The 25,332-nt window shown below is 40.2% G+C and overlaps 1 protein-coding gene across 4 annotated transcripts; it reads left to right on the top strand.

Moving 5' to 3' along the window:
* Window positions 1-349: 349 nt before the first annotated feature.
* CFAP221 (cilia and flagella associated protein 221) lies at window positions 350-23,905 on the top strand. Of its 4 annotated transcripts, none has more exons than XM_027679063.1 (26): window positions 350-480; window positions 535-591; window positions 2,190-2,374; window positions 2,781-2,881; window positions 4,535-4,621; window positions 4,726-4,821; window positions 5,674-5,774; window positions 8,171-8,274; window positions 9,433-9,592; window positions 10,098-10,221; window positions 10,308-10,419; window positions 10,641-10,749; window positions 11,482-11,569; window positions 12,696-12,785; window positions 13,652-13,747; window positions 14,949-15,039; window positions 16,623-16,750; window positions 17,174-17,254; window positions 18,268-18,375; window positions 18,518-18,802; window positions 20,264-20,422; window positions 20,816-20,910; window positions 21,460-21,549; window positions 21,753-21,872; window positions 22,816-22,845; window positions 23,449-23,905. In XM_027679063.1, the coding sequence occupies exons 3-26, from the start codon at window positions 2,236-2,238 to the stop codon at window positions 23,570-23,572; spliced, it is 2,718 nt and encodes a 905-aa protein (XP_027534864.1). In that variant the 5' UTR covers window positions 350-480; window positions 535-591; window positions 2,190-2,235; the 3' UTR covers window positions 23,573-23,905. The 4 variants fall into 4 exon arrangements, with proteins under 4 accessions (XP_027534864.1, XP_027534863.1, XP_027534862.1 ...); XM_027679062.1 differs by lacking the exon at window positions 350-480 and having other exon boundaries at window positions 505-685; window positions 18,518-18,602; window positions 18,657-18,802; XM_027679061.1 differs by lacking the exon at window positions 350-480 and having other exon boundaries at window positions 505-685; window positions 10,098-10,215.
* Window positions 23,906-25,332: the final 1,427 nt, after the last annotated feature.

The raw sequence follows: 25,332 nt of genomic DNA, 5'->3' as shown, positions 1-25,332 counted from the left end.
AAAAAAAAATAGGGAAGAAAACTTTCTTTCCCTGTGCCCATGCAGGGAAAAGTAAAGTAATTCATATGTGGTATGAAAACCACCACATTAAAAAAGGTTTTTCAGGATTATTTTTCAGGGCATGGCCCTTTAATACCGAAAGTGAGAACACAAAAGGGGGGCGGAGGGGAGGAGAGAAAGAAGGTTGAAAAGAAAAAAAAAAAAAAAGAAAAAGAAAAAAGAAGTTGTTTTTCCAAAAGTTTTTGTCCTTTCGCCATCAGAGGCAGCTGAACTGCCGCTGAGGGGACAGCAGCCGGCAGTGTCACGGCCCAGCGCGGCCGCCCCGTTGCCGAGCGACCGCCGCGGGGCCGCGGTGAGGGCAGAGCCGGGCCGGGCTGAGCCGGGACTGCCGGGGGGCTGTGGGGGACGAGCGGGCTTAGCCGGGGCTCCCTCGGGCCGGGGGCCGAGGGGCTGTGTGTGCAGGACGTGCTGTGTGTACAGGACGTGCTGTGTGTACAGGACGTGCTGTGTGTACAGGACGTGCTGTTTTTACAGCGATGCTTTGCGAGCCTCACGCGGTTGTAATGGAGTTACACCGCGTCCCTCGGTGAGGTGAGGTGTGCGAGCAGCTCCGAGACACGAAAGGGATTAGAAAGCCCAAGAACTGGCAGGAGGAGGGCGATATCCTGGTCTGAGGGTGTTTGGGGTGAGTTTAGCCATGGACCCCCATGGTTTCACATTTCTGTTGGTGGCTTCACACACACACACAAAAGGCTCGTTAAGGGTAGACGCAGCTATCCCGGAAAATTGAAGAACATCGGTCTGTTAGACATTCCAGCACCGTAAGGCTTTGTCCTCTCTTAACCCTTTGAAGAGCATTTAGTGCATTGTTGAAGTTGGTGAGCCACGATGGCAGCATCTCTGTAAATTACCGATAAGGTTACACCAGGAATCCTTTGAGAATATAAGTCTGCCAGCACCTTTCCAAACCCAGCATTCCCGATGGGGAATACTGACCAAGAGAAGGAGGGTGGCAGGCGTATGTATTAAAGCTGAACAACACAAGTGGAAAGAATTTTTTTTAGCATGCTTTTGTCCAAGTTTGGTTGGTCTCACTACCTCAGAAGAAATTTATTGTTGTGCACAACAATGCAGCTCCTCTTACACGTTTTCTGTTGCAAGTGGAAAACTAGTGCTTGAAGCTATTGAGTGGAAAATATTATCGAGGCCAGAGCGCCAGTAGCACGTTATTTTAAGCTTCTTGCTTATTTATTATTTAATACTACAAAACCCATAAATCAAACCAGCACTTTATGAGCTTGAAGCGACTCTCAACTTGTGCCTGGAAGATCTAAAGCAGACTAGAAAACCAGACAAATACCAGAGATGAGACGATAAAATGTAATGGGGGAGGTGGACTAATTATTCAGCTTTGGAACTGTTGAGTGCTGCCTGCTTGAGGGCTGAAAAACCCAGCATGGCTTTTGAATTCAGTACTTGTTCCAAAAGTATCTTCTCTTTTTCTCCACACAGTTCTGCAGTTCATACAGAGCCAAGGGCTGTGTACTGTATCTACAAAGATAAATTCTGGTGGATGGATTGTGTCTGGTGTCTTTATTATGTCATGTTTGCACTTGCCGTTAGAGAAGTTTATGTTCTGATAACTGCATACTTAACACAGGATCTGTAAGGCCCATGGCTTTCTGGATTTACAGTTATCTTCACTAAACAAATAACCCAGATGATGCTATCCAAACAAAAAATTCAAATGCCAGTTTTCTTATCCCTCATATTAATATTTAAAAATTTAAATTTAATCTGCAAGTTAACAACCCAAACACCCAGGAGAGATTGGAAGAACATCTTGGCAGAAATCAGTTCGGATAGTGGAATTATCAGAAGTACCTCGTTTCCTCATCTGTGCTGGGGGACATGGAGGGAGAGAGAGATGTTTTGCATGGACCTGAAAGGAAAATGTCCCCAGTAAGCCTTAGAACAGATGAACATGCTTGAAGTGCTAGGCCTTGCAGTGAGAGCATGGTTTCCTGGAATCTCTCTCTCCTTGTACTTGGCACACACAGAGTAATCCTCTTCAGCAGGGAAAAAAAATAACTCCCTCTCCTGAATGTTTTTAGGCAGTTTCAGGCAGCAGATGTTACCAGGGCAAGGGAAGACATTGTGATCATTATGTTGTCTTCATTTGACCCCAGGCACTCAGGATTTTTAGTGCCATTGAGACCCCGTTTCTGCCCTGACATGGATGAAGTTCAGTCGACCTCCACAGACATCACTGTTGCTAGGAAGACCTTCAGGAAAATACCGAGTGTCCTTTTGGGCAGCCTTGTGGAGGAACCTAAAAAAAGACGTGCTGTCCCCAATCACCTGCTGGAATCAAGTAAGTTTCTGCTCTCTGACTGTTCCCCAGTCAGAGCAATCCTAAGAAGAGGCACTTGGCTGTTATTTTTTTTTGCAACTCACAGGCAAAACTCCCATCCTGTTGCTTAAGTTGCAGCTTCTTGTGAGCCCACACCATAGGAGAGGTAGTCAGGGAAGAACTAGTGGCTGTACTGATTCTGGCTGACCCTGAAGTTTTGGGATGGCTTGTTGAAGCCATGATGCCAAGATCATGGCTCTGCTGGGGTTTTTAAAAATTCATGCCTACTTAACAGGAGAAATAATCTGTCTCATTTTTTTTCTCTATAATATATTGGGTATAGCATAAATAGACTTAATCCATATAAGTAGCAATCATCATATGTAGTTCACCTGGTCTCCTTTTCTCCCTGTTTTATGATCTACAGAGATTTATTCAGCATTTCAGAGGAGCAAGGTTGTACAGGCTGAGCCTGCTGTGCTACACTATGGAGGGTATGAAGTTGGAAAACATCACCAACAGACACTGGTAAGTGTCAGAGCAGGGATCCTCTTGGGTCTCATAAAAGGACAGCAGAATCTGAGCTGACTGCTTGTGGTCATGAGGCCTTTGCTCTGTGGAGTGCTCTAAAAAGCAGCATTTAGAATGTGTGGCCCTGCGGTAACAAAACAGACGAATACCAGCCACGCCGTGTGCAGCACCCTCCTTTACACTCTGTTTTCATCTCTGTTTCCCGTGTCTGCAAGCAGTGTAAGTGATATTTGACTTGCACATCATGAATGAAGAGTTTCGTGTTTTAACTCCATAAGAAGCTTGTTTTCAAAATGCCCTTGGACTGTCACTGCATCTGCAAGCACCTTCACTGGTGGGAAAGTTTTGAAAGTACCTCTGGCCTTCTGCCAAGAACAATTTATTTTGAGGAAGGAAACTCAGTGCATAGGTTTGATTACCTTTCCTTGGGAATGGTTTAGGTATTTCTTCTCTCTGCTTTCCCTTTTCTGCCTTCTTTATTTATATGGTAAATGTGTTGAGGCAGAGGTTGGGTAGTTATGGTGGACCAGGTTCTCCAGATATAATGAAAATAAACAAGATGCAGGAGGTTTTACAGGCTGAACTGTCACTATCCAAAGGTTTGTTGCTTTGTAATCCAAAACAAAAACATGGGGTATGTCCTGGTTAGAACGGCTGGGACCAATTCATCCCTGGATGGGTGTAACCCAAAACTGTGTATTCTATAGCCTCCATGCCATTTCCCAAAAACTGTTGTCAGTAGAAGCCTGCAAGGTGGGAAGATCTTCCTGTACCCTTTTATGGAATTCCCCGCTCTGATATCCTTATATGGAATTCCCCGCTCTGATAAGAGGGACTGAGCATCCACATGCCCTTTTATGGAATTCCCTACTCTGAGGGAGGGACTGAGCACTCCCGCCTGAACTGGAGAGTATATAACTGGGAGTTTCAGAGCCTTGGCTCTCTCTCGTGGGACCCAGAGGAAGACAGCAGACCACCGCTGCTCCCAACCAGGCTGAGACCACCACCCTCGACTGGACTGCAATCACCACTTCTGACCAGACTGCAGCAGCTCTCCCACCAGCAGGTTTATTCCCTCTCCCTTTGCTTTGGACTCGGGGGGTGGGCCAAGGTACACCACTTTTGTTCATACCCCAGGGTGCTGGGTTTGTACATTTGGGTTTTGTGGGTTAAAACCAATTGTCTGTCTGTATACTTGTACTTATTGCATTATTTTAATAAATTGTTATTCTGACTTATAAATCTCTCTTTTGAATTGAGTTCATTTTGCCTTGCTGGTTAACTTTTAAACCAGCACAGGGTATTACATGATTCCTGTTGTTTCAGACCTCTCTAAAAATGGTCAGTAGATTGCTTCATTTTTTGTTCCTCTTGCACATAAGCAAAACAGGACCAGAATTCAATTCAACAGAAGCATCTCTTTTAGCAAGACTGTTGTTCCTTGGTTAAGAATTGTGACTTGTTTCCAAAGAATAAAAATGCAGGATGTAAGGTTTGCATAATTTTCTTTTAAATTCAGAGCATATTCAGAATTATTTCTATTAAAGTAAAAATTATTACTTCTTTGGAGAGTTTTACAAAAAGTACAGTTCTCAATTGACCTCTTACATTTAAAGTGCTTTGTGGTTTTGTTTTTCTTTTGTTCTACAGAAGCTGACAAATATTTCTGCCAATGCAATAAACCTTCACATAATACCACCCCAGACAACATATTTTCAGATCAAATACAGCAAAGCAGTAAGTGTCAGAAAGCTTTCACACTGCCCTTTGCATGCAGCACAGGTTTTGTGTCATGTAAGCAGCTTTTACGTGCCTTTTATCTTGTTTTGGTCCATTTCTAGCACCGGCTTGTCCCTGGTTTGTCATATGTGGTGACGGTTGATTTTTGTCCTGATGAGTGGCGATATTACTATGACTGCATCCGGATTCACTGCAAGGTGAGGATTTATCACAAAATATAGTTAAAGTTGTGATGGAATGAAACAACTATTCAGACACAATCACAATGACAAGGTATAGTTAGTATTCTAGAGTCACGTGGATTTATTCCCAGTAAGTCTTGATTGGAGTATTTAATTTTAAGCATCTAAAATTTTCCTCTGTAAACATCCCAGAGCTGTGGGTAAGATTATATTACTTATTCTGCTATTCTTTGCCAGTAGACCAGTTTTTGTGCCACACTGATGTAATGTCTTAGCTGAGCAGGCTCAGAGGAGCTCGAGAGAGTTGCATAAAGTATGGAAACAGATGTATGCTGAGGAGAAACACAGTGATAATCTTGAAGATCTTTTATGCCCACTTACTGGCCAACTACTAGAGAAACTTTTTATTTCCATAACAAGCTGAGAAACAGGACTGTTCAGCCAGGAGAAAAGAAAGTTGCATGGAGACCTCATAGCAACCTTCCAGTATCTGAAGGGGGCCTTCAGGGAAGCTGGAGAGGGACTGTTCATTAGGAACTGTAGTGGTAGGACAAAAAGTAATGGATACAAACTGAGAGAGGGACAATTTAGGTTAGATCCTCATTACTTCGAGGATGGTGAGGCCCTGGCATGGGTTGCCCAGAGAGGTTGTGGATGCCCCAACCCTGGCTGTGTTTAAGGCCAGGTTGGATAAGGCCTTGAGCAACCTGGTCTAGTGGGAGGTGTCCCTGGCTATGGCAGGGGGTTGGGACTAAATGATCTTTAAGGTCCTGTCAACCCTTAACTTTCTATCGTTCTATGATTTATTCATTGTAAGACATAAATATTTGCATCCATTTGTTTGTTTGTTTGTTTGTTTGCTTGCAGGGAGATGATAACTTAGTTGTTCCCATGCATGCTTATCCTGCTATGAATGTTGTAGAATTTCCAACGTTCATAAATCTGTCGGATGTATCAATTGGTCAGAGGTGAGTTAAGGACAGACATTTGTCCACATTTCATGAGGAATGCCCAAACCCAGAAAAATATCATTTTCCTCTATTTGTACAACTTAATGTCTTAGAAGCTTTAAGGAAGTAATCTGCCATCTGGACTTCAAAATAATTCTGTACATGAACTGTTTCAGGTACACATTCTCAGTAAAGTAAATGCTGTGCAAAGTTAACATGTAAAGATGGAACTGGATTTTCAGTTAGTCTAATGCGGTGCTGACTCACCTCATTCATCATATGGTGAAGCAATATGGCTGCTGTTTGTAATCTTTACACTCCCAAATGCTGTGTCTTTTTGGCATTATTAGGTCTTAAATGAATGGATCTTCCATTCAAGATAAAGGGTTCTGGAAATGAAGGTTTGGTTGGTGTAAGTTCTGGAGATGAATGTGTGGTAGGTGTTAAGTGCTAGCAAATAGCTTACCTTAGTCCAGACACTGATCAGTCATTAGATTTGCTTCTTCTGTTTAAAAATATTTAAAGTGATCTGATGTGAAGCTCTGAATAGCATAGCCTTCATCTCACTTTGCTTGTTGCATGGGTGTTACACTGGCTGTTCTCTCTAAGTAATCGGTAGTAGCTGTTGATAGGAACTGGGAAGGGGAAAAGGAGAAGGCAGATCCTGTAAATTAGGGTTTAATTCTGCAGGATGTTGGCTGTATTAGTTGTATTCATGGTTGTTAGTGTAAAGATTTATGTAAGTGTAAAGATTTGAGTGAATTATAAGAACTGAAGGTCTTAGCTAGGTTTTGTCTTAGTGGGCAGAATTTTCCTTGTATGTGCCTTGCCAATTCATATTTCAGTAGAATTCATGAGTTACTTTCAACTCACAGGCTGAGTCCAGCATTGCAAATGAATATTTGTGTCTTTTTGTTTTTTCTAATCCCTTTTAATCTGTTAAACTCTAGTGAATCCATCAGGAGTTGTTGTTATTACAGCTTTCTCACAGGACTGAACACAACTCCTGACTTTTTGGATGCCTCTAGGCATGACGTGATTCTGGTTATTTGCTCCATTTTAGTGCTGAAATATACAGAATTTTCATATTCCCAGAATATAGAGAAGATATTAGAAAGAGTATAAAATATAATTGTAAATAACGGGAATTTTTTTTTAACACAGCAGGGGTGCATGCTCAGAGATACTCCTGAGGGAATTTGGAAGAGTTCTTGAAAAGAAAACTCATCGTTTCAAACCTTAATTTTCTACCAGTATTTTTCATCATTAAGCTATTAAAAACTTCCCTAAAAATGAAAACTCTCTGAGATACTTGGTACCATACTGAACCCAAGGGGCTCTGGGCTCAATCCATAGCCAGTGAGGTCAATGGAAAAACTGCCTATTAATTCCATAACTGTAGGATAAAATCTATATTCTACCACCCATTATTCTCCTTAGGTAGAAGGTCCATCAGGCAACGGCTGGCATAATTGTCTTGGTTTTAAGGCACTTTGGTTACTGTTCAAGCTCCACTATACACTGAAACAATCACTGCCCAGTTTACTGTTACAACTTCTTCATGAACAGGTCATATTAAGGCAGAGAAAAAAGGGCTTTGCTATCATTGCTTATTTCCTTAGGCATTTCAATGTGCTTTCCAAAAGAACATTGTGTATAACGTGCATTCTTTGCTAATCAACAGGATAGGATTTCAGTCAGGCAGTTAATAAAAACCAGGAGTAAGCCTGGGTAAATTGATCTTGATTTGCAGGATGAGGGATGGTGTTACACCAATGCTTTTGTGTTTTCAGTTTGATCTGTGAAAATACATGCATACAAAGACAAAGCAGCTTGAAAAGATGTGTGCTAATACTCTTCATACAACTTGCATGAGACATAAAGGGCTTTTATGAAAATCAGGCCACAGCATCATTATTTCTACAGTGGTTAAAGCCCAGTCATGTGTTGGAGTTTTCAACACTTTTGAAGACTGCACAGTCTTTTCTCATCATCTTTCACAGGGAGGGCCATGGGAAAAGGCTGATTTGTGGTTCTGTGCTCATTGTTGCTCCAGTCTGGATTGTTTGTACTTGCTAGATATTAGACTTTGTAAGAATTTGAGGATACACAGAAATAAATTCAAAAAAGTAGGTTTTTAAAATTTTCCGTAATCAGATTCTGTATGGGTAGGAGAAAGTAAGTCAAGATGTAAAATGTTCAGTTTTCAGATCAAGATTTAGCTTTCGTTTCCTCAGGAAGTGAAAGATTTGAAATATTTTGCTGTTTTGGAACAGTGAGGAATTATGATTTTTACATTAATAAGTAACCCACCCCTCTGAACACAGATAATTTAGTGCATGTTGTGTATAATATTATATCCCAGCTTTTAATTGTAGTTTCATTAATCTCATTCTTCCTTTCTCTCTTTTCAGTAAGGAGTATGTTATCCCGTTGCAGTGCAGCTGTCCAATAGATTTTGAATTTCACATTGATATTATTCAGCCTCACAGAGCCTTCACTGTCCAGCCAACATTTGGTAGACTGAACTTCTTTGAAATTCTAAATGCTAAATCTGTATTTATTAAGTGCAGTTACCTGTGACAGTGTATTCAGTGCTGTACAGAAAAAACCTTTGCCTCGGGGTTTTTCCAGGTAAATGCAGCCACTCACATGCAGCTTCATGGCAAAGAGCCATCAGTGGCTCGTAGATTTCTTTTGGTAATGCCCAGCTACAGACTTCTGACAAAATATGGGATGTTCCAAACAGTCCATCTGGCCTTTGTCTTCCCAGAAGAGTATCCCAGAAAAGAATATCTACCCAGTAAAACTTAAGTCAGAAATTTTGGTAACCTGAAACTAGGAGGTACTGAAGGCCATCTGAAAAGTACGAAAACGTTTCAGCTCCTTCTCAAACCACTGAGCTCAGAGATCAGTAATCAGAGAATCAGATAATCATTTAGGTTGGAAAAGACTTCTAAGGTAAACCTAACACTACCAACAGAGTTCACCTTCAAGGGTGAAATTCTCTAGCAAATTGTATACACATACAGGAAAAACCCAAACCCACCCCAGTGAAACTAACTGGGGTTTACAGGTTGCAGAAAGACAGACAAAGGTCACTTGAAAGAGATGAGAAATTAGTCTTTATGATGAGCAGAATAAGCTCCTTGTTGCAGAAATGTTGAGGAGTCCCTGTATCCTGGGATTGCACTGAATGTTTAGGGGTATGAATAGTGGTTAAAGTGGTTGAGAAAATAATGCAAAAGGTAGTAAGGAAATAGGGTCAAGTAGAGATAAGTGATGCATCAAATCCAGGTGAGTCCCCCAACTTGGAAGAGCACAGAGGAATATGTTTATAAGGCTTTGCTCGTGAAAGCAGAAAGTGATGAAGACTTAACTCTAGCAGATGCAAGTGAAGAATGTCCACATGTAAACAGGCAATCATTTTCACAGCAGTATGAAACATTACAGCCCTCCTGTCAAATCTTCCTGCTATTGCAAAATATCTTCTATTATCTGGCAATGGACATAGTTCTTGAAAGACACTTTGAGATCTGAAATATTTTCCATGCCTACTGCCAACCACTCCCAGATTAAATTGTTTAAAAAACAAAGGTAGCCCAGAATCAGTTTCAGCAAATGTAAGCGGGCTCATGTTATATGGACTCTTACTGTTTTTCTCCTCTCATCACAGGAATCATTCCAGGCAATGAAAAAGTGAAAGTAACTGTGAAATATTCCCCACTTGAGTATGGAACAGCACAAATGGCAATGCAGTTACGGATTTCAGAGTTTCGCTCAAAACCCTATGTGTGTGTATTCACAGGAACATCAACACCACATCTGGGTCTGATGTATGTGTGGCTGACTGATCTTTGAATTCCTTTGCCCAGTTCCAAAAAATACCTATGTAATAGGATTTCATATCATTTTGCTGTAATAGTTTTAAGCATTTGTATCTTTGGAGACTTAAAACGCATTAATGTAATTTGGCTGTTAATACATGTACCTGCTCTGCTACATCATTTACTCAGAAGTGAAACTACCAAAACAAGTATAACAAGAAGTTACATGTTCTTAAAGAAGTATTGAGCATCCTCAGCTTCTGTTGTTCTTCCTCTTTATTATTTTTATTGTTGAGGCCTTGCAAATGCAGGGGGTTGTGAGCAATGAGGCCTTTTGGGCTGTACTTAATTTTTTTTTGAACACTGAGCATTAAAAAGTTTGGTTCCAATCATTATTTGGGAGAGAAATGTCCAGTTTCTTTCTATATCTAAAGGGGGTGTAAATGCATGTACTAGACCTATATGCTGTTTACAGAGTACTTGTGAGAGCAATATTTGTCCTTTTGACATCTAGAAAAGAACATTTTGACAAACAACAAAGTCATCCAGCAAAAAAAGCTGGGTCTGCTGGAAAACTCATGGTGTGGAGAAGAGACCAAGTCAGCCAACCACAATCGAAGCCTATTCAAAAGGTAAAGGTGTGAAAAGACAATAATTACAAGTACTTTTCTGGGCTGGAAATCTTTCATGTTTCTATTTCTTCCTATTAATTTATATCTCGTAGGAAATTGAATACCAGAACCTCAGATTCCCCACAGACTTGTCAAATCCGTATGCTGTAGCTACTGTTTTGATACAGGAACCAGGCAAATTGAAGATTAAGGACTTAAAAGAAGGTAAAGTAATTAAGCAGCATAAACTTGGTCTTAGCATTATTTGTAGTTTTCTGATGAGGAGCTTTGCTTCAGAATTGCTGATGTGATGTGACTGTAGTTTCTGTGAGAAATCTCACCTTAGCTTTATGTATTAATGAGTTCAGTTACCATGATGGGTAGATTTCACGATTAAAAATCCAATCTAGTTTGAGGTGTGATATGGCTTTTTGATATTCCTGCAGTCCTTTCCCAAGGCAGAGAAGGGGTAAAAACCAGACAGATGAAGGAAGCTGTATTTCAATTAAAAGTCAAAAAAAATGTTGAAGAAGAGGAAGCAAATCATCTAAAGTGGTAAGTGTTAGTTAACCACATTAACAAGACTGGGATTTATTAACTTATTTATTAACTAAGGCCTCTGTGAATGATGTATGCAGTATCCACTAATACATAATTGCCATTTCTTGTCCCAAGAAGGCTTGTTTTACAGCTAAGTTACTGTTGTTTCATTTAATTTTTTTCTCTTCTGCCTAAGAGCAGTCTCAGTAGTAATCCATTGTAGTAGTATCCAATAAGGTCTTTGATTGTGTTATGGTTCCATTCAAAAAAAAACCTGCTGAAAACCTTGTTCACCCAACCTTTTTCTCAGGCATCTCATCTTGCGCCCTTAAGAGCACAGGAAGATTTTGTCAGGGTTGTCAATAAACCAAGACTAAAGTGAATAGTGGAGTGAACAGAATTACACTTGAAAGTGTTCAAAAACATGTAGATGTGGTGCTGGTAGATGTAGACATGGTTTAGTGGAGGACCTGGCAGTGTTAGTTTAGTGGCTTGACTCAGTGATCTTAGAGGTCTTTTCCAGGCTTAATGATTCTGTAATTCTATATACATCAAATGGTGTAAAGCAAAACGTAGTTGGATGTGTAAGCACACCATGGTTTTGTTTGAAATCCACAGATCTGCTCTTACACTGAATGTCATGGACACCTAGGCACCTTAGGAAGAGGAGAGTGAGTCTGTTAGCCTTTAAACAAAGCAAACTATGCATTAAGTAAAGCATTTTTCTTGCCTCCACTATTAATGCAGGCAAGTTCATAAGGGAGAAGATCCAGTCTCTGAGGAATTTAAAAAAGAGATTATTGAAAGACGAGAAAGGGAAGAAGAGCAATACAAGGTTAGTCTTTGATGTTTTTTCTGTAAATTTAAAACCGAAGTTATACTTTCAGATTATGCAGTGCACTAGTGAATTGTAGCAAGCTCTCTACATCTGCAGTTTTTCGTCATACATCAATGCAAAGCTGTACTAGCTGTGCTTGTTACTGCAATTATATCTTTATTGTGCCTGAATATCACTGTTTCTGAGGTGGTTTTATCTTGGAGGTAGACAGAGAGAAGAGTAAGCTATTCATGGAAAGGTAACTAGATCTTTGCCCAACCTAGCAGATTTGCACCCAGTCACATCACAGTGCCACATTCCAGCACAATCCTGTCAGCACTGTGGCTGCATCCAAACTTCTGTTTATATTGTACCTCTCTGAAGAGCTGATGTCCTGAATGACTCACAGTCAAAGAGAGAGATGCAGTCAGTACTCCCACACAGAGCCATGGGGAGATAATTCATCCGGTTGTTCTGCACCTTCACCATCTCTCTCTTTGGTTTCTTCCAGTCACTCCAGACTGCAGGTCATCTTCCACAGAGGTGACAACAACAATAAGCAATACTTGGTGGCAGGAAATATTTTTCCATGTGGCACAGCTCTCAGAGACAGGTCGGGCTTGTCCCTCTTATCCTGCCTCCTGGATATTCAAGTAGCTTCTGACATCCCACTGACTTCCAAGGAACTGCTTGCAGGAGTAAAATTATTTATAGACAGGATAAAGGCTTGATTTATACAATGAATTAGGCACAATTAATTAATTCAAACATTTTATTTAATAGTAAAAGGGAGGAAGCGAGTAAGAAAAAAATCTAAATTGTGAGATTGTTATATCACTGAATTGATGTATATTAACTTTGTTTAGAAGCATTTATTTCCTTACGTGCTGATTCTGGTTATGCAATGCAAACCATGTTTCATTAGGACAGAGATCTGATTGAAATTCAGACCCAAAAAGACATTATTTTACTTTGTGTGACTTGCTTGAGGGTTGCAATAATCACTCTCTAAAAGGGAATTAAGTCTATGTTTTATTAATGCACCTCCAGAACGTTTCATTGTGAGTTTCGCTAATTGTAAGGGAGGAAAGAATGCACTGGATGCTTTCTGCTAATGTGATTGTTCTTTCTGGTGACAAATTAGATCCAAAGAGGAGACCCTATCATAGAGCAAGAGTTTCAAAGGAATGAAGTAGAAGTTTCTTTCAAACGTGTTACCCAGCATGTTGGCCAGGTTTGTACGTACATTATTATAGCCTGCTATATGTTATTGTCACCTACTAAGCTACCAAACAGCCACAGATGTTTGACATTGAATACTTTTCCTCCTAATGTTCCTATTTCTGTGTCAGTGCCTTATTCCCATTTTACTTTTAGGTAGGGCAAGCATAATGCTACTTGCACAGCTCATGTTCTGATGTTCTGATCTAATATGAGAGTCAAGAGGAAATCTGCAGGCCTAACCTGAGATTTATAATGCTTGTTTCTCTCAGGAGAAGCTTTCTCATGCCTGATTGTAAGGTTAAGCTTAAATCATAAGATTTGCAACCTTTACCTGGAGGTCAGGTTGACAGGAACTTTCTGGTACTTGGATTTTTTTGCTCCTTCTCTGTGGCATCTTTCACTCTTCTTTAGTATGTGCTATCAGCCATTACTGGAGAAGGGATACTGGTTTTGCTGGGCCCCTGGTGTGAGTCCTTACAGCTACCCCAGCTTCACATCTGTGCAAGACGAAGTCTATATTTGGTAGAGACCCTGTCCATTCTCTCTGCTGTCCAACTGCCCATGTAGTGCAGTTAAATCATAGTATGTGTCTGCCATTTGTGTGGATGCAGACCATGCAGACCATGTTACCTCTGCATTCCCCATACCACATCTGCAAGTATTTGGTGATTACCTCCCACTAAGCCCCTTAGTGAAGGCTTCTGGTTAAATGCCAATACTGCAAATACTTTCACTTGACTTAATTTCGGTATTTAGGAATAACATATGGATGCAGGCTGAGGAATGGCTTGGGCTGAAGGAAATTTGTCCCTTATCCAGTTGTAAAAGGGGTTGTCCTTTTTTTTTTCTGTTTCCTTAAAAAAAAATGCCATGCAGCATCCGAGTGTCCAACCCACATTTGACTTGCTCCGTAATGACCCCTGGGACAACAGAAGGAGGATGTTCAGGAAATTCCAACAAGCAGCATACAAGGTAAAGTGAACAAACAGAATGCAGTGTGGTGGCATGATGCCTTGGAAATAGCACAAGAGAACATGCAAACAGGCACATAAGGAGTGTTCACAGCTAGCTAGGGATTTGATAGTTTGATAAATATGGCCCTACCTCAACAGGAAATAAAGATATGAAATAAGTTTTGTATTCAGCTAGTGCTTCATATTGAAATTGAGACTAAATAAATGCAGATGAATTTTTTTTTTAAAGTAAAAAATACTTCTGCACAAAAAAGAGAAAATTTCAAAAGGTATATAGAACACTGTGCCCAGTTTTGGGCACTTGGTACAAGACAGACATCAATAAGCTGGAGTGAGTTCAGTGTAGAGCCACTGGGGGGTCTGGAACACTCACTCTGTAAGGAGACAATCTGGAGAGGGAAAGTAGAGGCAGAGAGCAGCACCTTCCAACACCTCTGAGGAAGTTACTGATGATGGAGCATCCTTGCACTGGTGCGGGATGGGAACATGGGAAACAATGAGCATAAATTCAAATAAGGGAGGTATAGACCTGGAAGCTAAAGACTAATCAGTTAAATCACTTATTTCATTGGGTTTAAATATTAACTTGCATCTCCACTGCTGTTTCTCCAGTAAATCTCAATGTAGCAAGCAAGATAGAAATGTCCTGCTCTCCTAGTGTCCAGTTTGGATATTCTCCAATCTATTCAGAATATTGAGGTCTTGAAATGAAATGCTCTTTCCTGTAAGATAATTTGCTTTAAATAGCCCCTTTTGGTATTAAAACCTAGAGCTCTTCATTGTTATCCTGTGATACATGGGCAAATTACACAGTGCAGGTTGCTACTTACTCTCCTTGTTCTCAGAGCCACAAATATAAATATGGCCTTGATCAACTGACTGTTCACTCATTGTTAAATCTGTGTATGCCAATAAACCAGCTGAAGGATTAGGACCTAGACAAAAAAACAGTCTGATTAACCTGTAAGGCTAAATTAAGGTTTTAACTGTATTTGTTGTGTAATGTCATTGTAGAGTTGAGATCCATTCTACATCTCTCTTTCCCATTTTCTCCCTCCTGAACAGAAAACTATATTCTAAAACAGAGATGTCTGAGTGAGCTCTGTAGAATAAATACAGTTTTAAAACACACAATATATTTCTATGGCTGTAAATCTCAGTCTTCAACTTAATATTAAATTTAAAAATCATTCTCTCAGATTTTGATTCAGGCTCGGCTGAATCGTTTACTGCTTCTGTTCCGTGGACTGACCAGCGAGGCCAGAGCTCAGGAGGAAGGGTCTGTGTCTGGTAAGGATTAGAAGAACAGTTTGATATTTTGACTGTGGGCTGTGATAATTCAGGTTGTGCTGCAGTGTGCCAGGTTCATTACATATAAACATACAGACAGAGTCTTTACAAAGGAGTCTTCCAGAGAAAAAGAGAAGTGTGACAAGGTAGAATCATAAAGTGATTTGGATTGGGAGGGACCTTTAAAGGTCATCTAGTTCAACTCACCTGCAATGAGCAAGGACATCTTCAACTAGATCAGGTTGCTCAGAGCCCTGTCCAACCTGACCTTTAATGTTTTCAGGGATGGGGCATCCACTACCTCTTTGGGCAACCTGTGCCAGTGTATTATCACCCTTGTTGCAAAAAAACTTATTCCTTATATCTTGTCTGAAACTACCTTCTTTTAGTTCCAAAGCATTATCCCTTGTCCTATCGCAGCAGCCCTGCTAAAAGGTAGAAACAGCTGTAGTCAAAATACATCTATTTTTCATACATATTATTTCGTAGATTTAAAAAATGTGATTAACTCTTCTTAGGCACCTTGTCTACCTAATAACAGGGCAGAAGCTGTGAATTCTCCATCCATGGAAGTGTTCAATGTCAGGTTGGATGGGGTTTCAGACAACCTGATCTAGAGATAGATGTCCCTGCCCCGGCAGGAGGGTTGGACTAGGTGATCTTGAGAGATCCCTTCTATCCCAAACCCTTCTACGTATAGCCCGAGGAAGAATGGAAGGGCAGACAGGACTATACGAGAAATAGGCAGATGAACAGATCAGGCAGAGCCCAAGAGTCAGAGACACAGGATAAGAGGAACTCAATGCATGTGAGATGGAAGGGGGAAAGACTCCGGAATGTGATGAAGGCAGGATGTCTGAACTCAGGCAAAATGAGGCAGTAGGAACCATGAGATACATGGCCAGTACTGGGTTCAGGTTTTTTCCTCATCTCTTTCTCATGTAAGTGCTTTTAATCAATCACTTTTCTTTATACTGAATTGCAAATGCTGGCCTGGAAAACTCACTTGTTGCTTAACAGTCATAGAAGGAAACTGGCCTTGGATGGGAGTCATAGTTGGGTATATGGGGGGACAGAAAAGAATTTTTATGTCTTATCTCCCACTCCCACACACAATTTGACAACTGCTGAGATACATCTTTCCGTATTGGGCCTTTTCCTGCTTTTGCAAATAGGCACATTTAATTCCCAGTATGCAGGAGTTGCATGGATGCTGCAAATAGAAGGTGTAATGGCACTTAGTGTAAGAGAGACCTCTGACTTATCTCTTCCTTGATGAGCAGAAGGAGATAGAGAACCAAGCTGGAATGAGTGGGCTGTAATGTCCTCTCAGGAAAGGGTAAATTAGATCTGTCTGCTGGTCAAGGTATCATGCTTCATATCTTGTAGATGTGACATTTAAAGCCTTTAGGAAGTATTACTTTACTTTTTAATATTAAAATTACTAGACACATCCTGTTTTAGGAAGATGTTAAATACATTTTGTGGCTTGATTCTATTTTTGAAACAGTGTATTAAGATAAATTATGAAACTTTAATATTTTTAATACTTTAAAACTTTAATATATTTCCATTAATGACAGAAACCAGGAGTTTCAGCAAATCAAAGAAGAGTGAAGAATGTAAGGACCTTTCTTCCAGCATATCTGAAGATCTTATATCGCCTTTTGAATTCCCCTTTTGCAGTTCCCATGAACAAAATGATGATTTGGTAGGTATAGTAAGTAAAATGTTGGTCAACACTCAAGATAGGATTTTGTTGAAGATATTGGCATGGTACTACCTTTATTAAAATTTCACAGCATGACTGGTTCTGACAGATTAATTCAGGACTTGCTATTTATTAAGGGTACTGCTGAAAACAGTAAAAAAAAAATCTTTGCATTCTACAATTCTGAGCAATACATTAATGTTCAGAGTTAGTTAACATCCATGATTTTTCAGAAGAAAAGAAAGAAAAAAATAACTGAAATCCCAAAGTCCAAGAAAGAACAGCAGAAATATCAAATGGTATGAAATAAATGTTTGCATAATTATTTCCATATGTTTTCAATTAGCTGTGCTGATGGATTGCTGCCAGTGCAAAACAAAATGCCCACCATATTCCTGGTTTTTAAATACTGTTTTCTTTCAGGCACCTGATGCTCTTGGCCTAGTTCCTGTTGGATCTGTGGATATGGCAGTCAGACATATTCTTCCTTATTATGACTTGAAGGTGAGTTAGCACAGCTCCCTCAGCTGTATCATGTTTCTCTCTTCCACCAGTCCAGTTAGATGTTTTCTGCCTGATTCAGTGACCTCTGTACAGCCCAGTAAAAATGCTTTGTACAGCTGTGTGATTAGCATGCTTGTATTAAAAACATCTCACCTGTTTCCATAAGTAACAAGCTTATAGTCATAATCCCCTCTCTCTAGACAGAGAGATGAGTCACCTCAGCTGAAACTATTATATCTCAAACATCAAAGTCCTTCTGTGAATGAGGATGCTGTGAGCCCTGCACACCACACAGTTTTTTCTTTGGTTCTAGAGTTTTATAAAAGTGACATAATAAAAATGTCCTTTCTTTTAGAAAATAATAGAAGTCTTCTGTTTATCTGGCATCCAGTTCTGCATGCTTAGTTCCTTCATAGGAAGTGCAAACATCTCCTTCTTGAAATATTTAATTTTTTTTTTCAATTTTATGAATATAGAAACTTTTTTCTCCTGAATTCTAAACCCATTTCTCTCCAATTTTTGAATAGCAAAAGATCAAATTCTGCATCCCATCAAAGGAAATATAATTCCTTAGGTTCAAATCCATGCAGATTTTGGGTCAAAGTACACTTTCTTTTTATTCAGGTCATGTGACAAGTCTGGAAACTTTCTTGTGGCATCTTTTCCCCTTACTACACATTGCTTCACCTGTCAGTGTTACACCCATTACTCACACAGCCTTTCGCACCCCATTAAGTTCAGAATATTTGATCAAGAAACTCTTAAATCCATTATCTTTCACAGAAAAGCAAGAATGAAAATATTCTCTTATGCCCTCATTCAGCTTGTCCTGATGAATTATGCCTTCTCAAAGTTTTGGTCATGTACCATGTTCCAGAGTGGTGATCCAAGTATCCTTTACCCCAGAGATGTGACGTGTCCGTGATACAGCCGGAATGTTCCATTCCTTCTGTGAGTTAACCAACAGTGATTATTGTCATGTCCTGCAGCACATCTTTTTTCTTTGCACTTAGGTTCCTCAGCATTCCAACATTATGAAGTATCAACCTTTCTGTACACACTATGCAGCCACAAGTTACAAACCTCGAGAACTTTCCCGGCCACTGAGGGAGGGAGCCCAGGTAACAAATCACCTCAAATACACACTTTGCTGAAGTCACTCCAACCCTACAGTTGTACAATAATTTGATTAATTTTGTCTCAGCATTTTATACTGAAAAGCTTACTACATTCTGAAAACCTTTGATGTCTGTGTTTTTCAAGGATGAATTGATTCAAGTAGCTCCTTCTGCTGAGGGGCAGCTTGACCTGGTCTTCCAGAGGACAGACTTTCACAAACCATCCCCAGGAGAGGATTTTCACAAACCATCCCCAGGAGAAGATTTTTACAAACCATCCCCAGGAGAGGATTTTTACCAACCATACTCAGAAGAGGATTTTTACAAACCATCCCCAGAAAAAGTAGCAGAAAGAGATATCAGCCTCTTAAAACTGGTTCCTCCCCGAGCTTTAGTCTACCCTGCAGAGAGCAACCCACTTCGCATCTTTGTAAGTAGATGTTGACTTCCACAAAGAACCTAGGAAAGGAAGGAAAGTGTGTTTGTTTCATCAACGGCCTCATGTGGAATTGATGGGCAATTTTCTTACTCAGATTGGTATATAAAACTATCCAGAGTGAGAGTAATCCTTTGTTATGCAAGCTCTGGTAGATAGGAGTCACGGAGCTCATCCCACTGAGAGAGGCAACTTTTCATTTTAGGATGGGTTTTGATCAGTTTGGGGAAGGGATGATAAGGCAAAATTGCCAGTGAAAGCAGAGAACTGGAGACCCTTCCAGTCTGACACTCCACAAATGGTGAGTGATCACAGAGATCCCTGAAACACCATGGAGCCCCTTCCTTTTTCTCCATTTGTTTCGCCATTTGGATGCCAGAGGAAAAGCCATGATCTTGGCATCTCAGTCCTTCTATAACCTCCTGCTCTTGCCCAGATAGGTAGGACAGTCTTTTCCTGCTGTTCAGCTGGGGGACTACAGTTCTGTCTGATCCTTGGTTAAACAGAAAAGTGAAGTCAAACTCTCCTCACATTGCATCCTGCTGCCTTATAGTTTCTAATAGTTCTCAGAGCATCCCAAGGCACAATTCCAAATTATTAGGCACAGAGATTCAAAAAATCCCCACCACATGCTGTGCGTGGGAGGACTTTCTGTTACTTGCTTGTTGTGTAGATTGTGCTACTTGGCACCAGCTGCGGAAGGTGTTTCCCACACAGTGCAGCTCAACCTGGAGGTGCCCAAGGTGTCTCTGAGCAGGCAGAGGCAGCTGTAGATCTCAGTGCAGTGCGGTGTGTGGGTGCAGGCAGATCTCCCAGCCAGCGTGGCACTGTGCCTGGCTTGGATGGCTCTGTCTCTGAGCATTTCTTAGCTGCAATGGCCCAGAGCCCACTGTGCTGGTCTGGTAATCTTGGCATAACATATATGGTGTAGACTTGTCCTCACTGCCTGCAGCCAGGACTCCAGTGGACTTTCTGATGAGATCTTCTCTGCATCTCTTTCATCCCTCTGTCATATCATAAGAGCCAGGCACAGCCTGATTCCACACTACTCAGCATTAGGCTTTATCCGGAAACAGAGGCTAGTGCAGGGAAATTGATGGCAAAAAGCTCACTAGCTTCCATCACAGTGAGTCCAGTTTCCCTTTTTGGTTTCTGAACTGTTCAGAGAAGTAGCAATGGATTTTAGAATAATTAGGCAATAGCTTTTTCTCCCAAACTTCGAGACAACAGCTAAATTGCTGTATTTTAGACAGCACAGAGCATGAATGAACCAGACAGGTTATAGGATGACGGGAAGGGACAGGAAATGAAGGATCACACCAAACAAACAGTCACAATGAGAGAAGGCTGTGAATCTGGGGACACTACACTAATTTTAAGAAATGAATTTTCAGTAATTTAATTCTTTATGGTGCTCAGAACAATTTATTAAAATAATCTCTTCATTGTTTTTAGAACCCCGCTCCAGGATTAGTTCCATATTTACTTCCATTGCCCTATTGTGAATCAAATATTGAATATCATCTTTGTCCTCATCCAAAATACACCTTTACCAAGGAATGTCCCAAAGGATCCAGTATTCCAATCACACAAAGGAAATTTCTGCATCACAAGGTATGGCCTTTTGGGTTTATTGTATGAGTACCTGGCTTGGGTATGTTCTTGCTGAGAACTTGCTCTAAGGAATAAAAAAGGAAGATGAAGTCATCCTAAATAGAAAACATTTTGAAATATAAATTATGCATGCACCTAAATATGGTCATGAATATGACATGGGTCAGAATAACTAGTTCTAATAATTCTTGATAGGCTTTATCCATGTCTCTTATTTATCCCAAAGTGTTTCTTTGCTCCTTCTGTCTTTTCGCTGTCTATTGTACTTTCACAATGTACTTACAATGATGGAAGGATTTAGCTCTCCAGATTCAATTCTCAGCCAAGAAGTGAGATGCTCTGCCCTGCAAACATGTATTAGAGGTCTGATTTCTGTAGCACTTGTCATTTCAGGAAGTGATTTCTGGAGTAATGGAATGGAGGAAATTCTCACCATTGGCGTATTCCACTTTTTCTAACATTCCCACGTTGACAAATACAGCACCTAGGTAAGAAAGAACTTGAATATACAGTGCTTCTACCCGGCACCACTTTCTGTTGCCTGTAAGTATACTGACCAGTTACTAGTCCCACTGATGAAAGTGGGCCTATGGGTGTAATAAATTGCTGCTCAGAAATCCAAAACCAACAGGGAAAACTCCTACTGAACTCCTTGAAGGGTGGGTTAAGAAAAATATCATTAGAGGAAATGCCTAGCCCGGGAAGGAGAGTTCCAGTCTGTGCTTTCAATAACATCTCTCCTGGAAGCTTGTTGTCTCAGTCCTAGCAGACCCTGGGAGGTACAAACTCTGTCTGTCCTGCAGGAGTATGAACAGTAAAACCTTTATTGTATGGACACTTGTACCCAGTGGTGGCCAACATCTCTCAGGCTCACATTCCCTTGTATCACAACAGTTTCTAGTGTACTCAAATTTTCCAGGAATATCTAAAAGTACCTCATCTTTATTGTAACCGTAACTACTGTGAAGCTTCAAAATATAAATGTTTAGTGTAGAGTAACTGCATTAATACCATTAGCATTACCATTTCCATCACAGGGATCCTTACAGTTTGGATATGCTTCCAAGAGATGTACCACCAGTGCTGTCTGACTTACCTGAGAGAGACAAGGAGAACATGATTGATCAGTAAGTTTCTCCTCTATTCTGTACATGTTGTGATCGACTGCGTGTTAACCACTTGTGTGGATGGGTGTAAATGTGTCTCGAGGGATCCTCAAAGGCAAAAGCACAAAGTCCCTCTTGCATAAAACATACCTTTGTTTTTGTTGGCTAAAAAATACTTTTAAAAGGATAAAGGTCAATTGTTTGTCATCTTTACTAATTTTTAGTGAGACAGATGAGGCTGAGTTTGAAATGATTCTTACTCCAGAAATGGTGAGAGCTGAATTTCCACAGATTGGTCAGGCACTCACAGAAGAAGACGAAGAGGAATCAGCAAAAGAAGAAAGGTAGGTATAATTTTAAATTAGGAGAGAGGAATAGGAAGGAATCTGAAGTCAAGCATCCCCTTCAGAATTGCATAGAAAGTCATACTGAGATGCTCTAGGGGCTCCATCACAAGTGGGATGTAGATCTGATACTTCTGAACAAATTTGCACTGCAAATGCAATCTCTGGATTTTACTTCAGAAAGCAGCTGTGAATGTGGCACATTGGCTTGCATGTCTCTTATTTTGGTAATATCAATATGATTTAACACTTGAGGTGGTTTTCTTGCCTTCTCAGAGATATTCAACATTCTTGGACCAGTGACTTTTCGGTGACCCATTTGGTTAGATATTTATTAATGTTGGCAGAGGAAAGAGGCCTTAGAGTTTCCCCTTGGCATGGTGCTTTTTACTTATTTTTTTCCTAGGAGTAGGTCACATTTGCTGTGCCGTCACACTGCCCCAACACACATTGCAGCAGGTAGTATGGGTATGATAAGTGATTGCAGAGCAACGTAGGAGAAAGTGCTGAGTTCTGACCCTGTGTTTTCACAAATACCTTGTGGGACTTGGAGCAAGTGAATTAATCTTTCTGTCCAACAGTTGTCCCCTCTTTAAAATGGTCGTGATATGGCTTGGATGTCAGGATGAGCATAATAACCTGAAACTTTCAGAGCCATCAAGAATATCTCCTTTAATTTTAGAGTGAAATAATTTGATTGACATTGAAATCCCGTGTAACTGGCAGCCATTAAACTTAAAACCAGTGCTGTGTGTTGTGAGGTCTCTGACAAAACACTGATTGCTGTATTGTGATTGCTACAGCATTGATTGAAGATAATTCGCTGTAAAAATGTAGGTGTGTCATAGTCAGTGCTGTTCTTTACGTTTTATGACACTGCTTGTCAGAACATGGGGATTTGGGACAGCTTGTGTAACTAAAGAGTGACCTTTTTCTTCCACAGTAATACAGTGCTGGATGATGCTTCTCCTGGGTAAGTAGTTTTATAATCGTAAGATTCTTTCTCTGTGAAGTTTTAGATGTTTTCATCAAAAATGAGAATACTTTTCTATATTAAACAACTCTGGGTATTGATACTTACTTGTTGAAATCTTCCCTATTATTTTGGCTCTGTAAAGAGGGAAACAAAAATTTCTTAGCAAACAGTGAAGTCTCAATCCTTTATGTTGTGACTGGCAGGTTCTTTGTTGTTATTGATGGGGTGGTATTTAATAGATGACAGAGGATGTACTGCTCCTCTATCCCAGTTTCAGCATTTTATCCTTAAGGCAAATCAGTTTTTCATGTGGCTGCTCTTGTTCTGGCAATTACAGCATGTGTTCCTTCGTGGATAAAATGTAAAACTCAGTTTGTGTTTACCTCTCAGATGGTTAACTTTCCTAACTGGCCAAACCAGGAGTGAGTGTTCTTTCCACAGTTTCACTGCTTTTCCGGTTCTGCATAAGTAATGGAATTGCCTCTGCGTTCATTATAAAAAAAAAAGAAATTGTATGTCTCTTTCTTTGGATTTTTCAGCATTCCTAAGTAGTTTCCCTGGTTATTATAAATACAAATGATGTTTTAAAATTTCTTGCAGAGACCTGCACAACTATCCAGATGGACATTTTCAACCCCAAAACAATGAGCTTGGAGAAAGGATTCAAAAACATGTGGAGACAATGAAGCTGAAAGCTCATAATAAAACCCTTGTTCTGGGATAAGAGTAATTTTCCAAAGTCCATGGCTTGGCACTGCTTATCCTGTTAATGTACAAGGCCTTCTAAATCCCAGCTACATTTACTTTTGTTCAGTGAGGTCAGCAACTTCTTATGCCAAGAGAAGAGAACTGCCAGTAATGCCACCTCTGTCAAGGACTCTCACTGTGCCCATTACACCAAACACAATAATTACTCCAGTGAGAAACCTCAGCCTTGTACCTGTTCATTTTGTTCTCGTGTGAAGGACCAGAAAACCTCAGTACTACCATGTAATTTTGGTAATTAATTTACAGCCCACTATTTTAAAATAAAATGTGAACAGACCTCATGACCAAATTCTTCTGAATTTGTTTTTTTTAGTTATGACCTGTCCTTGAATTTTTGCAGGTAAGTTGCTACATCTCAGACTTGACTGTAAACCATACACTCAAGATTTTTAATGAAAGGGAATAGTTGAACACCATTAGTGTCCACCAAGACAATAGCAGGCAAGTCTCATTAACTGTTCAGGGGTTTCATTCAATGCACAGCTCTTGGCAAAAGGGTTATGAATGAATTGTATAGCCTTGTGAGAAACCTGTAATGCTCAGGGTGTATTCCCTAGAAAAGGAGATTTCTCAGCATATCACCTTGCAGCTGTCTCCTTACTTTTTTGTGGGAAAGCTGGGCGTCAGGCAAAATTGGTTTTAACCATAGAATTGATTGCTCATTTTGAAGAGTGTTCCAGGCTATTTGTGCTGAAAAGCACATTCTTCTGTACTAAAAGGCATGGAAATCGCAGCAATACACACTATATTCCTAGAAGCCATACTCCTTTCCAGGCATACTTAAAACCTTTAGGAAAAGAGAGTGATCAATGTAGACAAGCTGTAAAAAGCCCAGGAAGATAGAAAATAGGAAAGTAGGGTGGAAAAGCTGCAGGATAGCCTGTATTATACTAGCTACATGATATCTCTTCTCTCTTTGAAGAAAAAGAAAGCTGGAAAGCTTCTGCTAGCTGTCTAATTGGCAAGGGATTGTTCAAAATGCAGGATATCTGCAGATTTCTCTACAAACAGTTGCTTGAACTTGTACACATGGTCGTTATCTTCTGCAAGTCCTGAGGAAAGTGGTTGATCTTTTAAGAGATGAGCTAAGAGTTGAGTGCATTTCTTAACATGACCATGACAAAAACATTCTCACAGTTTACAGTGAAAACATTCACAGTTCACAATTCATAGTTTAGGTAAATCAAGCATAGATAATTCTTAGGAACTGGTATCTATCAGCTAAATGTCTAATCTAGTCTAGTAGAGATGGAATAAGTGTTCAGAAACAGTGGTGATCAAACAAAGTTAATCTCTTTTTGTTACAGCAGTATTGTCTTTCCTCCCTTTTCCAGTACAGTTTCCTAGTCATCCCAATGGAAATTATTCATGCTTCTCCATTCTCCAGTGGAACACACCAGCCTTCAAAGAAATGAACCTCCTTTCTATTGAAGTGATCCTCCTTTCTCTGCCTTGATGCTCTTATGGGCCAGGTTTCAGTGTGTAGAGAAGTGCATTACTTTGCACTAAAATGTTCCTAAAATTCAAAGGTGCTGTTGGTAATGCACAGACCCCTGTGCATTATATCCCTCCAGGATATCTCATAATAAAAGGCTGGCTCTTCTGGAGGTAATAAGCTCTCAGAGGCAATCCAGCTGAGTACAAGAACATGAGACTTGGCTAAATAATTTGAAGTCTTAGGTTTTCATGAGACCTCTTAAGTCACCCCCTGGTTGA

Source organism: Neopelma chrysocephalum, unplaced genomic scaffold, assembly GCF_003984885.1.
Source record: "Neopelma chrysocephalum unplaced genomic scaffold, ASM398488v2 Primary Assembly neopelma1_44, whole genome shotgun sequence".
In the NCBI taxonomy this organism is placed as follows: Eukaryota; Metazoa; Chordata; class Aves; order Passeriformes; family Pipridae; genus Neopelma; species Neopelma chrysocephalum.
Note: the sequence above shows the minus strand (reverse complement) of the source record. Positions and strands in the feature narration are given on the sequence as shown.

Excerpts from the sequence above, each read along its gene's own strand:
- CFAP221 (XM_027679063.1), top strand. The coding sequence starts at position 2,236 with ATGGATGAAGTTCAGTCGACCTCCACAGACATCACTGTTGCTAGGAAG. Across the intron at positions 8,275-9,432 it reads CACTGTCCAGCCAACATTTG|GAATCATTCCAGGCAATGAA; the intron begins GTAGACTGAACT and ends CTCTCATCACAG. Across the intron at positions 12,786-13,651 it reads TTACCCAGCATGTTGGCCAG|CATCCGAGTGTCCAACCCAC; the intron begins GTTTGTACGTAC and ends AATGCCATGCAG.